This window comes from Phycodurus eques, chromosome 6, assembly GCF_024500275.1.
Source record: "Phycodurus eques isolate BA_2022a chromosome 6, UOR_Pequ_1.1, whole genome shotgun sequence".
Taxonomy (NCBI): Eukaryota; Metazoa; Chordata; class Actinopteri; order Syngnathiformes; family Syngnathidae; genus Phycodurus; species Phycodurus eques.
The window spans coordinates 27,859,982-27,877,321 of record NC_084530.1 but is presented as its reverse complement, the minus strand read 5'-3'; the positions used below and the strand labels follow the sequence as shown (position 1 = coordinate 27,877,321).

The 17,340-nt window shown below is 40.5% G+C and overlaps 1 protein-coding gene across 4 annotated transcripts; it reads right to left on the bottom strand.

The window, feature by feature from the left end:
• Nucleotides 1-500: 500 nt before the first annotated feature.
• On the bottom strand, nucleotides 501-16,187 carry gga3a (golgi associated, gamma adaptin ear containing, ARF binding protein 3a). 4 transcript variants are annotated; one of them, XM_061679913.1, is made up of 18 exons: nucleotides 16,138-16,180; nucleotides 15,862-15,928; nucleotides 14,131-14,215; nucleotides 13,896-13,971; nucleotides 13,256-13,354; nucleotides 13,060-13,183; nucleotides 12,833-12,939; nucleotides 12,390-12,470; nucleotides 12,166-12,303; nucleotides 11,968-12,049; nucleotides 10,503-10,616; nucleotides 6,668-6,880; nucleotides 5,503-5,573; nucleotides 5,131-5,420; nucleotides 4,039-4,280; nucleotides 3,583-3,752; nucleotides 2,326-2,436; nucleotides 501-2,199 (listed from the first exon to the last, which is right to left on the bottom strand). In XM_061679913.1, the coding sequence occupies exons 4-18, from the start codon at nucleotides 13,896-13,898 to the stop codon at nucleotides 2,089-2,091; spliced, it is 1,956 nt and encodes a 651-aa protein (XP_061535897.1). In that variant the 5' UTR covers nucleotides 13,899-13,971; nucleotides 14,131-14,215; nucleotides 15,862-15,928; nucleotides 16,138-16,180; the 3' UTR covers nucleotides 501-2,088. The 4 variants fall into 4 exon arrangements, with proteins under 4 accessions (XP_061535897.1, XP_061535894.1, XP_061535896.1 ...); XM_061679910.1 differs by lacking the exon at nucleotides 15,862-15,928 and having other exon boundaries at nucleotides 16,138-16,187; XM_061679912.1 differs by lacking the exons at nucleotides 15,862-15,928; nucleotides 16,138-16,180 and adding an exon at nucleotides 14,572-14,700.
• Nucleotides 16,188-17,340: the final 1,153 nt, after the last annotated feature.

The window sequence follows — 17,340 nt, the reverse complement described above, 5'->3', positions numbered from 1 at the left end:
CCAAAAACCAGTTAAAAACCAGTTCTTGTATTGACTTCCTCTGTATTTTAACTATGTAAACCTCTAATTATGCTCATTTTATGGTCATGTACAACTTTACTAATGCTAAACTGAGTAATTGCTCTTTTTGATCGTGATCAAATAGCATCTTTAACTGCAGTGTTTAAGTTGGGCAAATTATTAGCTCTTTTTTAACCCTCAATTTCAATTTGCTGAAGTTCTCTTTACGTTCATTAAGGACCAATGTTTCCTGCGAACCTTGCTTGCAAGTAAAAAGTGTGGTTTCCACCCCCTGCCCACTTGTATTGATTACAATTGAGGCATATTAATCCAGGTATTCTGTAATTACTGGAATTTCCATTGCGATTAATCATAATTTAGCTACAGTATATATAGTATCGATATTGTATATCCATGTAGCTATAGTATCTTTCTAAAATATATCTGTCTGTCTCTACGTGCTAAAAAATGACAAAGATAAGAAATTTGTATCACAAAGATATTCCTTACATTCTTTATTTTTCAAAGTGTGAAAAATAAATTATTTGCTTCATTTATCAATCAGAAAAAAATAAATATTCCATAATGAAGCATTTACAAAACCCACCAGAATAAAAGCCTTTATCTTTAAATTTGCTCTTCACATAGGAAACAATACAAAGGCAAAACAAACTTTAACCATTAATTAACTTGAAGGAACATGTCATAACTCATGAGCTTCCTTTAACACAGTCAAAAAGACACTGTGTCTTTGAAGGAAAAAGGTTATCGTTGACTAAAAATATGACTGTCTTCATGATGCACTAGTGTGTGCATGGCGACCCTCACTCATTGCCTGTACATGTAACAGCATCTTCACAAGTAAACGTAATCCTTCCACCCACCGAATAATCAATAGTGTCAATAAATAATCAAGTACAACACGAGGGGATTCATAAAAAGCAAATATTTTGGTCAACACGGTATGAGAGCAATAAGAGAGTGAATGCTTTGTTATTCCAATGGTGGCCATGGGAATTGTCGTGAAAAATTCACCTTGAATGAGGGCAAACACTGCATCGAAGTGTCTAATCAAGCGCACACCACCTTCAGGGTCCATTTCAGTTTGCATTAAATGATACACAAGTACAGTATATCCTCAAATACTCGTAAGGCTCTAATTAAGGTTGGATTTACACTGCAGGTTCAAGTTCCCAATTCTGACTTCATGCGTTTATCAGATTTTTTTTTTTATCTCAATATTTTCAAGTGGCACATGTGATATGGCTGTGTTTACACTGAAGAAAACATCTAAACAACCTAAATATGCAGACGTCTAAATTACAAATAACTCCACAAGTGTCAACACCAGGAAGCAACAACGCTGAAGTCAACAACGACAAATAAATACAGCGGCGGCGAACTCAACTCACTTCACAATAAGCAGCAGTTTGGCAACTAGTGAACAATTCAACAAGTGGCTTCAAGCGGTTTAATGACTCCCAGCTGACGTTTACTGCCAAAATAAACAAAACAAAATGAAATTAAACCTTGTGTATTTTAAAACAACCATGGCATAGCTTTGCCTTTGGAGGATCTTTCTGTTCTCGTCGGGAGGGGGTGGTTGTCACTTTACCCCCGTTCACAAACACTTGTGCCTTTTTTCCTTACAATTTTGCTGGCCAAAACAGCAGCACCTACCAAAACACCAGTCTCCCAGATGAATTATATTGTGCGGTGTTAGGGGTGCTCTCCTAAGATACGTAGGCGGCATCTTTAACGACTCGGACACATGATCGCTCCGCAATGTTGTGCACTTCCATGTTTTTGGGGACCACGGCCACTTACTCGTTCCTCCCAGTCTGCTTTGCTTCGTGCAATTTCTTCATAATTGTCCTTTGTATTTAAAAAAAAAAAAAAAAAAAAACAGCACTTTAACTTCACAAGATTTGCAATATACTGTAGCAGTGAGATTCCAAAAATTCCACCCCCTCTCCATCTGCAGTTGAGTAACGCGGATGTAAGATAGTCCCTAAAGTTGTTCCTTTCTCATGACTTGCCTTGTTAAATAATTATTTAAGAACTCCAGATGGGGAGTTTATGCAGGGGTTATAGGTCCCCCCATCTGTCAGGCGGTGGAAACTCGTTCACTTCCCCGACGTCCGTGTAGGGCTGCTCATCGAGCGTGAACGTCAGCTTATACCTCATCCGCACCTTTTCCTGCCAATTACGTGCACAAGCGTACACACATTTGCACAAGGTTGACATCTTATATTGAAGTGCAAAACAAATTAATGTGTGTCAAGGGGGGTGGGGGGAGGGAGCATCCTCAGGCTAAACACTTACCTTGTGAGGATTTGCAAGCAGCACGACCTGAGTGATGGCAGTGGGGGGCAGAATGGGGATGAAGGGAGCTAGCTGTTTCCCAGATGGTGGCTGCAATTTCACTTTCATAGTCTGTACGGGAGCGCACGCACACACACACACACAAAACACAGCCCAAGTAAACAAGGCAGCTCGCCTCATATTTATCAAGTTAATCAATGCACGGTTTTTGACTGATGCTGTCAGAGAGACGCTTGCGATTAAGCGAGGTATTTTTTCGATCTTCCCAAAACACAATGGACTGTGGTTGGCTTTTGTTCATCTATAACAATAGCTTTTGTAATCTCTCAACCTTCAGCAGAAAAACACCAGAAATTAAGCACAAAATTGATTTAACCTCCTCGCTTTTTAAAAACTAAAAACCAGTCCTTACCAAATTCAGTGGCCATACACCAATCAGCCACCGCATTACTACCACTTGCACAAAAATAATGAGGTCCAATACAAGATCACATAATCCGTCTTTACAAAGGTACTAGTGCTGTTTTGATTGACTCTCGCAGAGAGGTATTTATTTCACATGTATTTTCATCCTGGTTGTAATTTGCAGTGTCGTACTGCCTCATACGGAGAGACGTTCACAATATTTTGGACTCATGTAGCGCAGAATAGAACAGAACTATTGTCACTGTGCCAGGACCAATGGAAATCAGGTAAGCAATGTAGTTGCAAACCCTCACCTGCTTTACACAGGCTGCAACAGTGGTACCTTTTTATATATAAGGCTGTCATTTCGAAGCTTCCATGTTATATCTGCTCTAAGTTCGTGATGATGCAAGATTCTATGAATCTCAGATCCAACGCTTCGGTGCATTTTAAAGTGAGGCCAGTAGGAAAAGTCTATTTTACTTTGCCCATGTCCTTGAATGATGTTCAGAGTTGACTCAAACTAGCCTTGTTGGGCTCTTTGTGTCATTTTAATTGAAAGTTGCTCCTGCTCTGATGTGAAGCACTTTTCTTTGTACATTGACTTTGTTGATCTTCCTCACTGTGTCGTGATGCGCTGGACTGCGATTTTGTTGTGCTTGCATTTTGTACATTTGATCAGTATTTACTGCTCTCCGTCCTGGGTGGATGATAGTCTATCAAAGTAGTTTTCTGTTTGTGATTGTATTGTGTTTGTTTATGTATACACTGTATTGTTCTGAGTGACTGGGGAGAGGGAAGTGTGGGATCCCCGCAACCCGACCCCAGATAAGCGCTAGCAACACGTTTTACCTTGGGAACAGCAGCCTGCAGTACAATGTCCCTAACGGGAAGTGGGGATGTGTTCAGCATCGAGGCCACAATCACCAACACGTCAGGCCTGCCGGGTGGACAGTCACTCGCGAAATGCAGCAGCACGCGGACGCCACCCTTGTCGTACGCCGTGACGGGACACATCTTACCTACAATAAAGCAATTCAAGTTTACTTGAAATGACTTTAATTAAATTGCCTGTATTAACCTTGTACCTGGCAGATGACAGTCCAATCATTTGTGCAATTTTGTTCTGAGATGGTAGAAGGTACATACAGTAATTAACCTCTGTATCCACCTATTATCATTGATAGGACAGAATAAGCCATGGCATACTCGCACACTGAGTAAATACATTTGTAAATAAATTGAGACAAAAATGACAATTATTTCAGTGTGCATAAAACACCCAGTAACACAAACACACTTGCTTACTTGGTTTGACAGCATCCAAAGGTACGAAGACGTCAGCCAAAGACGTGTCCTCTACCCCGCCGAAAGAGGTCTGGCTGTGGGTGAGGACGGGGGGCGGAGAGTGTAACAGAACGTGGTCGGCTACACTTCCAGCCGGGGGGCGGGTAGACGCAGCTGGCACCCATTCTTGGCGCAGGAGGTTGGCGGAAGAACAAAACCCGCCGCGCTTGTCTTCTGTGTTGTCAAAGCGCACCCTGGGGATGCTGTGGGCATAATCACACAGACCGTCAGATGTGTACTGCTCTGGTGGCAAAGATAAACATAATAAGAGGCCACAAAAGTGCAGTCATGATTAATAATTTATGTTGCACTTGTGCAAAATGGCATTTTTAACCACTGACATTTGGTGAAAGGTCTCCAAATTGCTCTTTACAGTGGACTTCGCATGAAGGTTAATACAACAAAGAAATAGAACGAATGCACGGCCATCTGAAAAGGCACCCGCTAACGCGAGCTAACCAACAGATTAAAATCCTCACGTCAGTCATCAACGAATTCACCAAATGGCCCCTTGTAAAAAGGAAAAGAGAAAAGACAATACTATTGAGACTGCTAAGACGATGAAATGAAGGCAAGCGGTTGGTCAAGCAATAATCTCTATTGAGAAAATTTATGTTAAATGGAACCATCAAAAAAAAAAAACTCCACGTTACTCTCAAACATCAGCTTTGATTGCGCAGTGTTAGGTTATACACGCTCACAAGCCTCTTCCTTTTTTTTTGTTGTATACTACAGTTATTATTATACTGTATACCGCATCAAGTCGTGCCCCTGCAGTTGGTTACGTGAATTTGTGTTAAAGAATTTTACAATTTCCGACGAGAATGTGAGAATGGTTCCCAAATGAAAACAAGTGAGTGTAGGAATGTGATTGGTTGAATGGGCAGGGGGTGGGGCCTGCGCAAACCAGGACGACAGGGGGAGAGAGGAATTGAAAAGATATCAATGACATCATCGGTGAATCAAAGTCAACTCAACTATCATCGCCTCAGCGTCGACAACAGAAAATCTGAAGTCGTTCAATCCCGAGTTAAAATACCCTCTGCTACTCACCTTTTAGGACTGCCTAAATCAAGTAGGGCTAGGTCTTGTAGACTGTGATCCAGAGGAGACGGCGCCCATGGGGAATGCTGTGCAGCGCCAGAAGAATGTGGCGAAGTAAGCGGGGTGGTTGACAAAAGCGGAGCCACTGGGACCGGGGCACTCCGGACTGGGCCGATGGGCGTCTGCTGGAGCGTTAAAGACAACAACGGTGCGGCGAACCCTGGGCCGACGTTTGAGATGGACTTTGCTGGACTTGCAATTGAAGTGGTGTCTAAAAGTTCCACTTCCTGAGTGTAATTCTGTATTGAAAAAAGAAAACAATGAGACACTACTTTCTATCAGTAAAATATCAATATACGTAATTAAATGGTTTTAATGTACCTGGACTGGCTGCAGGTAGTTGCTTGTGCTCGTAGGTGGCGCTGATTCTCTTGCTACAGGTCCAGGAGAAGCTATGATGAACAGAAAACATGAACATTTCCTGCTGCCTTGACAAACATAAAAAAATAACAAAAGCCGCAAGCCACTCTAGCTGCAGAAAGGTGTGGTTTTGCGGAGTGGAGATTAGCAAAGATGCCCCTCGGTCAGCTCTGTTGGGTAAATCTTTTATCACACCAAAGCCAGCCAAGTATAAATCAGCTTTTTGAAGTTTTTGCTCGGCCCTTATCAGAGGGGAACCGAATTTACAAATCAGCGACCATGTCATGAGGTATGCTTGCACATTTCAACAGGATTAAATTTGCCAAAATTCAGTCTTTCATACATAATAATGCTGAATTTTGATTTGTTTTTGGATTGGTATTCATATCACAACTTGTTTATTGTTCGGGTTGCAGTTATAGCAATGCATCCTACAGAAAGGGGTTACTAATATGTACAGAACAAAAGTTGTACAGACATCACAATAAATATATCATTCATTGAGTTAATATTTCACAAGTCAGCATTGTTATCTTCGTAAAGAAAGATTTATGGCAATAAATTAAATGAGATCTAATGCCTCATTCTTCTCAGCTCGCACCTCGTTGAATGGAGAATATGCGGCCGGCCACAATTTTGATAACTTTCATTATTTTTATACATTCATGCATTTTCTATAGTGCTTGTCCGCATTAGGGTCGTAAGTGTGCCGAGGCCTATCCCAGCTGACACTGCGCAAAAGGCGGGTTACACCCTGGACCGATCGATAACCAATTTTGTGGTACATGTAGACAAAAAAAACCCAACAACAAACATTCATACTCGCATACTTATGGACTATTAACCTAAGAAACGTGTTTGCACTGTGGGAGGAAGCTGGAGTACCTGGAGAAAACTTTAGTATGGCCCTTGGAGGACTGTATAAAAACTGATATGGTTCACAACCCCCGGCTGAAGTTTGTTTTAAATCCCATTTGGTATACTGTACTTCTCTTGGAGGAACGCGCATAATATTTCCGTTTTTCTCAGGCAGAGTGTCATGTTTTTCTTGTCACCCACTGACAGCAGTTGAAGTCACATGCCTCCCTCTGGCTTTAAACCCCGACAGCACCGCAGTGAAAGTTACCTAAAGTCAGTAGCTCCTCATCCAGCAGAGAAAACGACACAGGCACTTCGCCAGAGCTTGCAGAGGATGGTACAGCAGCAGTGGAACCACATAGAAGATCAACATGAGAAAACATGGAAGATGTAGAATCTTTCTCTCCTTGTTGGGAGAAACCTGGGACGCCCACATCTGTCAAATCAATCAGACTCTCTGACTGAGTTGAGCAGCTGGTGCCTATTGCAAGGAGGGGAAAACAAGTTCTGTAGGTTTATCTTCTGAAGTCGAGTTCAAAAGGTCAGTTCACACTTAAGAAAAATAAATCAAATATATTATCACAGCGCATCAGAATACTTTCTTGACTGTCACCAGTTGCATGTGAATTGCACAGAGAGAGAGAGAGAGAGAGAGAGAGAGAGAGAGAGAGAGAGAGAGAGAGAGGGAGCGAGAGCGAGAGAGAGAGCGAGATTGGCATGTTGTTCGGGCTACAGAATTTTCACAGACCTCAGGGAACAGATCGTCTTTCTATATTATAAACCTGTGTGAATGGGAATAGACTCCAGTAGTGATACTATATTATGCAGCCTTCTCTTCTACAAATCTGCATCATGATTGCAAGACTCTCCACTTGTTAATTAAACAGATTTGGAGAAATCTTCTTACATCATTGTTTTTCAAATGTCAGAAAATATATTTTGTTGAATAAGTCTCAACTAGTTTGTCTGAAGAAGAAATACAACCTGTCAGCTATGGGAAGTTAAGCTCCACACAAAATATGGCACTACCCTCCCAGACAGCATTCATCAGCGCTATACAACACTGGCATAGTTCAGCTCATTTAGAGCATTGTTTCCGAAGCTTTATTAGTCCAGGCACCCATTTTACATTCCACATACAAAAATCTCACACCACACCGGCAAACAAAAATAAGGAAATGAGGATCAGCTTGTCTCAATTTACTCACAAGTGTACTTAATCAGTGTGAAACTTGGGTCTCTTTAATTGAACACAGAGCTCAGAGACCTACTGGGTTTATATCCCATTAGCATTTCATTCATGTATTAAGGACCTAAACCGTTTAGTGATTTATAGACCAGTAGCAGAACTTTAAAAACAATTCAGGTGGGGTCCAAAAACTGACCCTTGAGGGATTCCATAGGTTATTGCCATTCGATGAGACTGAACACTTCCAATGGTTACAAAATAACCCATTTCCTTCAGGTAGGACCTGAACCATTTAAGGACTGTTCCAGTTAGTCCTACCCACGTTTCCAACCTGTTCAGCAGTATAGTTTGATCTACCATATCAAAAGCCGCACTTAGGTCCAACAAGACCAGAATTGACACCTTTACCGAGTCAGTATTCAACCTTATATCATTTAGCACTTTGATAAGAGCAGATTCTGTACTGTGATGAGTTCGGAGCCCTGATTCAAATTTGTCAAAAAGTCCATTTAAGTTCAAGAAATTGCTGAGTTAAAAATAACTTTCTCGACGTTTCATTTAGTAACAAAAAGTCCAGATCATAGGTTGTAATGATGTCATTAATCAACATTGATTTATTACCCAGTGACCTGATATTGAAAAGCGGTAGTCTCGCAGAGATAACAGGAGACAATGGTTTGATAGATTCACATTTTATCCTCACTAAGTTTGTAGTTCCACTTTTTTTGTGCCATATTTCTTTGACCAACTTTCTGTCCCTTGTAATTACAGGGATAAAAAATGCCAGATCTCCATAGGGGTCTGACTTATTCTAGAAAAGACCCCGCAGATATCAGTCAGATTCGCGGGTTAGTGGACGGTGGTTTCAGGCGAGGGGGGATGGGAGGAAGATCTTGGCGTGGTGTGCGTTGGATTCCAATATTGACAATAGTCTTCATCCTGTCCATCACACCTAGCAGAGGATTTAGGCAAGTAGAGAGTGAGTTTTGCGTTGGGCTTTGCTCTAATGGGGCAGGGAGGGGTCTGGGAGATTCAACGTTCTGGCTCATCTCATTTGTCATTCGCTCCTCCGATTGTTTGGATGACCCTGATGAATCCGTCTGCGCCTCGTGTCGCCTTATCTCCTGTTCCTCTGATTTTTTGGGAACAACTGCATCTTTTTGTCCTTCACCAAGGCCAGTGGTTTTTTTTAGGCCGCTGAATGACGTACACAGTAAAAAAAATTTTGGCAGCCAATAACTTAACCCTTTGTCTATTTAGACAGAAACCGTCTGCCTTGTAAAGATCTCTGCGCTCCCAAAAAAATGCAGAAATTGTTAATGAAACTCACGGATAGTGCCGTACACACTTCTTTGAGCCACTTATTTAATTGACTGGGCCTAGAGAAACGTTCATCTCCGAATCGTACAAATGGGAGAGGCCAACTAATAAAAACCTCAGCATCCAAACATTGCACTTTTGTGAGTTGATCAACGAAATCTCGCTTCAGTACCTCTGATTGCTGCTTGAGAACATCCAGGGCCCCTGTGTGTATAATGACATATTTCACAGTTGGTTGCTAATTAGTGATCTCCAAGATTTTTTTTTTAGAGATATCAGACACCATGTCAAAGGTAAAACACAGTACTTTGGTGGTATTCTCATTACAAAAACGTTTCACATCCTTGACAGCTCCATCACCAACTATTAATGTTTGGGGTGCCATTTTTTTCTCATATGATTTAGTTTCATACCTTTCAGGGGTGGTGGGGGATGAGCATTCTTGGCCAGGGTCTTGTAAAAGTGGCTCAAATCTATTTGTAAGTCGCTGTACCGACCATCCACGGCCGCTCACTCGGCGTTGAAGCAGCCCGCAAAGCAGGCCAGCCGGATTCTTCGGTAATCTGCTGGTGTTGTGTCCTCCCTTTTAGATGTTGTCCCATATCTTTGGGCTTTGCTCTCAGTAAATTCCAGGGAGAACTGCTGGATGGTCCATTACCGTTTCCACAGTCCGCATCCGTCCTCTTTGTTGAGATAAGTGGCTGTCTGTTAGCACACTTCTGCTGACCATTTTGAGACATCGGTAGAGTGGTTTCATTCCCCGACTGTCCATTTACATCCACATACACTTCAAGACGGTGGATTTTCATTTTCAGGATTGACTCCTCTGCAGCAGTCCGTGATAGTCCTCAGTGGAAAAAGGAGGCATCTTGATTGCTGGTCTTGTTGCTAATAGCAGCCTTGTGCTAATTAGCAGGCCACGCTCACGTAATGGTGAGAGGGTATCAGAATATATTGGAATATATCAACAACTGACTGTATCTACAAAAAAAAGTACAGTGCCACAGGTTTTAAAATATCCAGGAGTCGCTGCTTCTAATTTTTGTTTTTTAGAAGAAAAACAAGCTTATCAGCAAGAAAAAAATGTAAACAGAAACGAAGCAAGCAGAGCGAGCAAAAAAGCGTCTGCACTGTACGAGAGCGAGTACACATTTATTGTTATCTTAATTGCTATCTTTATTGTTATCTTAATTGCTATCTTAATGGAAGAACATTACATTTGTCTGTCTGTCACTATGTCACTACATCACTTGCAGATAGGTGACCATTCACCATTACATTCACATCCATGAACAATTTAGTCTTCAATTCACCTAAAATGCATGTTTTTGAAATGTGGCAGAAAGCAAGAGTAACCAGAGAAAACCCACACATGCACAGTGAGAATATGCAAACTCCATACAGGAAGGCTGGAGCCGGGATTTGAAACCCAAACCTCAGAACTGTGAGGCAGACATGCTAACCACTAGTGCATCCCTTGTAGGCACCATGCAGTCGAAAAAGTGCCCATGGCAGTCCACAAATTAAACACGATTGACAAAATTATTAGCGTTAAATGAAAATAATGCACATCATAATCTGTTCCACTCTGTACCTTGTTTGACTGCCGATGGTGATTTAGTCGCTCCATTGATGGACTGGGTTTCCACAATTTTCTTACAAGAATTAATGACATTGGAGAGGTCATCATTGGCCTGCAAGATGTCTCCTAGTTTACATACAGGAGAGATTAACATGTGCTTTATGTCACTTAAATCCCAACACCCACAAAAACAATTATAATAAATACCCTGTGAATGTGTGTGTGTGTATGATGTTAACGTGGGTCATGGCTTGAAAAGTTTAGGTAACGCTGTGCCAGCTTTTCTGATAATATAATATATAATATACTATCTTTTTACCTTATGAATAGTGCACAGTGAACTAGTTTGCGCCACGTCACGCGACAAGAATACACGCTCAGTGAACGCCGTGCTTGCATTTTTTCGTTTGATTGTTTTAGATTTATGGCCTACAAGGTTTTTTTTTTCATGCAAAAATTTACTGTGATTATGACTTTACCGCTGCGTTAGTGTAGGTAAGTGATGACATTGCGGCGCAGCATAAGTATACATTGCCAAGCCACACACGAAGGCACGCTCATTTACCAGCGTATGTACCGTAATTTCATGTATAATGCACATTTTCCCCCCCAAAATGTGTCAAAAGTGTGCATTATACATAGGTATAGGGGAAAATGAACGCCCAAAAAAATAAATAAATAAAAAAGATGTACATGTATGCCACCCCCACCTAGAGGTTATGAAAAAAGGTGTACACTTTCATTCTAGTATGCCACCGCCACCTAGAGGTTATAAAAAAGGTGTAGCCTATATTTTCCTTCCAGTATGACAGATTGATTGCGTATATGTACAGTTGTGCTCATAAGTTTATATACCCTGGCAGAATTTGTGAAATATGTTTTTTTTTTTTTTTTTTTTTTAAATACGACTGATGACTGAACAACAACCATCATTAATTTCTTGATGGTTATGTTTTGTTTAAGGATAATGATTTTCTGAAAAGCTTGACAGTTTGAGTCCCATTAAAATAAAATTAAGTGTGTTTCACCTGGCCCTTCATGTTTTTAAAGAATTGTACTCATCTTACAAATTCTGCTTGGGTAATCAAACATATGAGCACAACTGTGTGTTTTCTCATTTATTAAATAAAAGTAGGGCTGTGAATTTCAAAATAAGAGCAAGTAAATAAAAATAAAGTATTACGTATTCAAATAAAATGCTTAACTTCAGAATAATTCCTTGAAACAAAACTAACAAAATACAGATAATACTTCATGTTTTGATCTTATGGGTAGAAGGAAAGTCATGCATTGTAAAAATGCATTGTACATAGGAAGAAGGGTTTTCCAGAATTTTTAAGTCAACTTTGGGGGTGCGTATTATACATGGGTGCGCATTATACACAAGAAATTACGGTATGTGGTTGTTTTGGCCTCCACTAAACATACAAGCAAGCAGAAAGCATTATCATCACACTAAACTCGAAGGACTTCTCACCCAAGTTGGTGTCATTTTCATCCGTTTCTGTAGCAAGCTGACACACTGTTTGCCTCAGCTTATCGCAGTCGGTGTACAGCTCCTGCAAAACATCATGGTGCTACTAACGAGGTTGAAGTGTGAAAAGTGAGTCGAACGTTTGTTTGTCACAGATAGATGTTCAAGGACAGGTGCTAATATTTTGTATGGGCAACAAACCCTAATGAGATCCTTTTCACCATCAGTAGAGTCTTCGGGGCTAAAGTAAGCCAGCAACTCATTAAGGAGTCTGACACTGTTATTGACTGCCTCCAGTGTGCTTTTCTGCTTTGACATTTTCTGTGACCTCACTTCGTCCTGCAACAAGGGAAAAGTTACGCGGTGCTTATTAAACTGCAAACACTTTATGACTCTCTAATTGACTTCAAGGATGACGGATTCACCTCCTTGACCATGTTCTTGATGAGCCGATTTGCTTCCTGCAGATCTGCCGGCTTTTTGCTCTTGAGCAGCTCTGCCAACTTCTGCAGTGGTGAAAAACAACAACATGTGGGACCTGTCAAATGCTGTCCCCTGAGCCATAGATTACACACACACAAATCTACCAAAAACCCAAGATCCCAGATTGTCACCATAAATCAAATTCACAGTGAGAATACTGTTTTGGTGTGCCACCAATTACAAGCAAGAGGGAAAGATCAAATTGAAAAATGCAAAGCTACAAAGAGACTGCATGAGACCCTTGCAAAATATTTATGATTTAAGGTAACAATTGGAACACAAAAAAAAGCTCAAGAAACTTTACTTAAAGATAAAAGGAGATGGAGAAGTAGGATGGCGAGCTCAAACAAGCTGGGTGTGAAATTATTCAAATGGTTCCTATTACTCTGCCTTTGTGCTCGTCATCAAACACGGGATTCTTGGGGAGCTGAGACGAGGGCGTTGGGACTAATGTCGCATCCAGAGGGATCTCTGGGTCAGCTGACACAATCCCTGGAAATGTGAAGACACACATTATATTTGATAACACCAAATCACCTAATAAAAGGTACATTCATTTCAAGCATGTACTGTATCTATTATGTAATATCATTCCATTGTATTATTACTCACCTTGGCTCTTCAACATCTGGTAAGCCTCACAGATTTTGGTTTCCTCAGGGAGATAAATGGTCCAACTGTAAATCATCTCAATCACTTTTGACTTCACCTTGCCAGACACTTTGTCTCCTAGATACTGAAGGAGAAAAAACTCAATATGCCGCACAATATTATTTAAAAGTAATAAACCAATTTCAGGGTCACTCACTTTGGGTGAGATCACTTTAACGAGCTCGTTTAAAAAACGGAATTTCCCCACTTCGTTCTGAAACCTCTGGCCGCAGTTCTTCATGCAAGTCTCCAGAACCTACAATAGGGGGGAAAAAAAAAAAAAAAACACACACATTTTTCAAAATTAACAACAAGAATGGGGATGTTAAACTCTGAAAGAGGGAGTTAGCAAAACAATCACGTATTTGTCATATTTGTTAAAACTGTCAACCTGACAGAAGTACATGACCAGCCTCGCACTGACTTATTTCCTTGGGCTTCAGGAGCTTTGCTGAAACTTTGACGGAATCCACCTCAGATGCGTGACTAACGTTGAAAAAGAGGGAATTGGACTTATCCCGACACAAAACAAGGGTGAACATAGAACATTTCAGCTCGACAGCTAAGTTTATCAGAAGTTTAGAATTTTCAATTAGAGTATACAGTCCAAAAAACAAAACTTCACGAGCACTGGTATTAAGAGCTATATTAAGTCGGATAAAGTCTATCTGAAGGCCCAGCTACCAAATACACGACCCGCCACTGAGTTAAATTGACTCTAAATCCAAACAAATTTTGAATGTATTTTGAATTAAGAAGTTCCGCTGCATATAAAGTTATAAAAAATTATGGCATACCATCAAGGCTTGTTGCGCCTCCCATTCCTGTGGTGAATGGATCTTGTGTACCAACAGTCTTGTGGCTATTTGCGGTCTGGGAAAATACGGCGAGACAACGCAAACATTTACCATAATAATCACATAATACACATCTGACAATTTGCTGTGTCAAGCAAACTGAGTAGCCACATTGTACGGGTGCGCGCCGTCATTGTGGGAAACATTTGCACTGATTGCATCAACGTGATCTTACCCCTCGAGCTCCTTATTGATTTGGTCACAGAATCCCTTAATATACTCCCAGTCTTCTTGTCTGTTGGAAGGATTGGTGGCTTTGTCTGAGGGGGAGAATAGGAGAAAAAAGTATGAGGTGGTATAATGATACAGGAGTGCAGTACATAATGTAATAAACACATTACAAGCTTCACAACAAGCAGCAGATTGGCATATGCTGGACAATTCTTTAAAAAGGAGGCCAAGCACTTGTAAACTGTTTAATGCCACTCCCTGTTGAAGTTTACACTGTGTATTTAACCAAACACCACATAACTTTGTCCGACTTAATCCTAACACACAATGCAAAACGCCAGAGACGAGCAAAACTAGGATGTTGCAGTGTTATAACCCTTTAAGCAATGGATATTGGAACACAAACGGTGCAACACATGTAGGCAAACAATATTACAATACTCACAGGCATACAGTGCTGTAAAAAAGCTTTGGCCTCCTTCTCGAATTATTGGATTTTTGCATCGTAGATAGAACCTTTCTGACAAAATGAAGTCAACCAAAATAAAAGCTGAAAAAGAAAAAAGCTGCAACAAAATGCCACGATCCAAAGAAATTCAAGAACTTGCCTACAAAAATTACTCCAAGAGCACAGCGACGACTCGTTCAGGAGGTCACAATGGAAGCCAGGACAACAGCTAAAGAACTACAGGCATCCCTTGTTATGCTTTTTTAAAATGTTTTTTAATTAAAAAACACATTACAAAATGTTTGTGTTTTATTGGGTGTTGGAACAGCTAAATAGCATTTTCATTCATTTGAATGGAAAAGGATGATTTGAGATACAAGTGTTTTGAGTTACGATCCTGGTCACGGAGCAATTTGAACTCCTAAATTAAAGCACCATTAAACTCTATTTCCCAACGTTAACGCAACAATCTCAAGCTAAGGTAGTCATCACTACGCTGTTAGCAAACAGCAACAGCTAACTTAGCACTAGCAAGCAACATGCTTCTAACAGCAACAGAATAAAAAAAATAATAAATGAGAAGACAGGTGAAGATGCAAAATAAAATTTTGGATTATGTTACTCAGAAATATTATTTGTGCAAAGTTATTTTCTCAACTATACCAAATTGTTGTGGTATATTGCAATAATTGATTTCATATTTGATAACTTAATAGGAGAACAATAGTCACATCTGCAACTATAATACATTATTTGATTATTACACAATTATGTTAACAACAACAGAGCTGTCACTGCATTAGCCCATATTGCAGTGGTAGTAAGAAGCATGATTATCCAAACACTTGAAATGTATGAAGTGTTCATTAGTTTAGCTTAGCTTGCTACAATTCTCTGGTGGGTCGCTTCAGTGTAGTGAAGCTTCATTTGATGTCGACTAAAGTGAATAATAGCTCAGTGCAGTGCTTCTCAATTGTTTTCTGTTGCGACCCCCCCCCCAGGAAGAAGAACAACATTTGCGACCCGCAGCCCCCGCGAGTACACCTCTATATAACATTGTATATAAAGGATAATCTAATCTAATCTAATCCTTATAAACATTGAAGAAAATACAAAACAAGGAGATATAGACTGCCATCTAGTGCAGTGGATGTGCAATTACACTTTATTCTCGTACGGCAAATCATGTTCTTCAGGGTCTCACACGCCCCCCCCCCCCCCCGTCGCAACGACCGCACTGGCCTTAGTGTGTGGTGACAGCGGCAGAATGAATGTCTTGTAATGGACCTTTTGAAGCTCCGGGATAGCACAAAGCACAACACAAAGCTGCAGGACTTCCACCATTCTGCTGCTGCTGATGATGATGATGAGAAACACAAGCAACTTGTCAACAGCTGTGCGTCACAACTTCTTTTCTGTCAACACTACGCCCGAAACTAGTCAAACATAAGTTTAACTTACATTTCGGTCGAAGCACCGATGAAGCTTTGACACAGACACGTGTATTTTATCCGCATACTAGTAACTTTGTATGGCTAAAATGGACTTTTAAAGTGTACTTACTAAGCCAGGACTCCAGCGACTCGACACCGGCGGCCATTTTGGCGCTCCGATTCAAGCACAACAACGCCTTATTGCCGATGCGTTCACTGACTGGGGGGCAAATGGCTGACTCTAATAGTTTATTATTGTTGTTGGGTTTTTTGTTTTTGAATTACACATACTTTGTGAACATATGCTGTTATTTTACTGTTACTCTTAATTTAGTTGACAAAGTAAGGATTTACCCAGCAGGGTCACACTATGATAGTTTCACGTACGACACTGGCAGGGGTCCGCGAACGTCACTTTTTTTTTAAGGGCAGGAATGCCACATTAACAAAAGAGCAAAAGATCAAAATAATAATTTACTATCTTAAAAACGGATCGTACATTACGAGCGTTGGTTGAAATTATACGGTGTGGATATATGTAAAATAATACAATACTTAAGGAACGTGATGTGACCATCTATTTATTTTTAATAATTTATTGAGACTCCATTCCATGAAAAGTTAAAAAAATGATTGACTTGCGGCTAAATAGATTTAACATTTAAGTTATTTCACTTTAAATATGTGAGTCACTATCCCAGAGCCATTTTTTTCTAGAACATAGACAAAAAAATTATTTATCCTGGCAGAGGCAAAATTATCCAACATAAAATATACATCAACGCCATAGGTGTTCCTCGTGGGGTTCCTAATCAATACAAATTAGCTGACCAAGTTGCAAGAGGATTTGAATACTTCATATGCTGGTGGTGTACGATTAATAAAAATGTTGATGGGATAAACTATATCCACTTCAATGTACAGAGATTAGGAAATTGGACTCAGAGTGGGTTGGAAGCTGTGCATGAGCAGTTCAAGGACGTTCCAAAACCGCATAGCTGTCGACATGCTCCTCGCAAGAGAGGGAGGTGTTTGCGGTATGTTTGGAGAACAAACAATACTGCTTCAGGTGGCAGTTTGACCAGAGCCATCGATGGTCTACGGACCCTCAATCAACACTCCTTGTGGGACAGCTGGATGGACGTTTTTGGTAAATACAAAACCCTAATTTCACCAATATTGATATCAATTGCTGTTTTTGCAGCCATTCTGACATTTTGTGGATGTTGTTGTATCCCATGCATTCGGGCTTTAATCAGTAAATTAATCACCACAGCCATAACCCCCATGGAGAACCGTATGGAGCTGATGTATCCATTACTGTTTGATGATA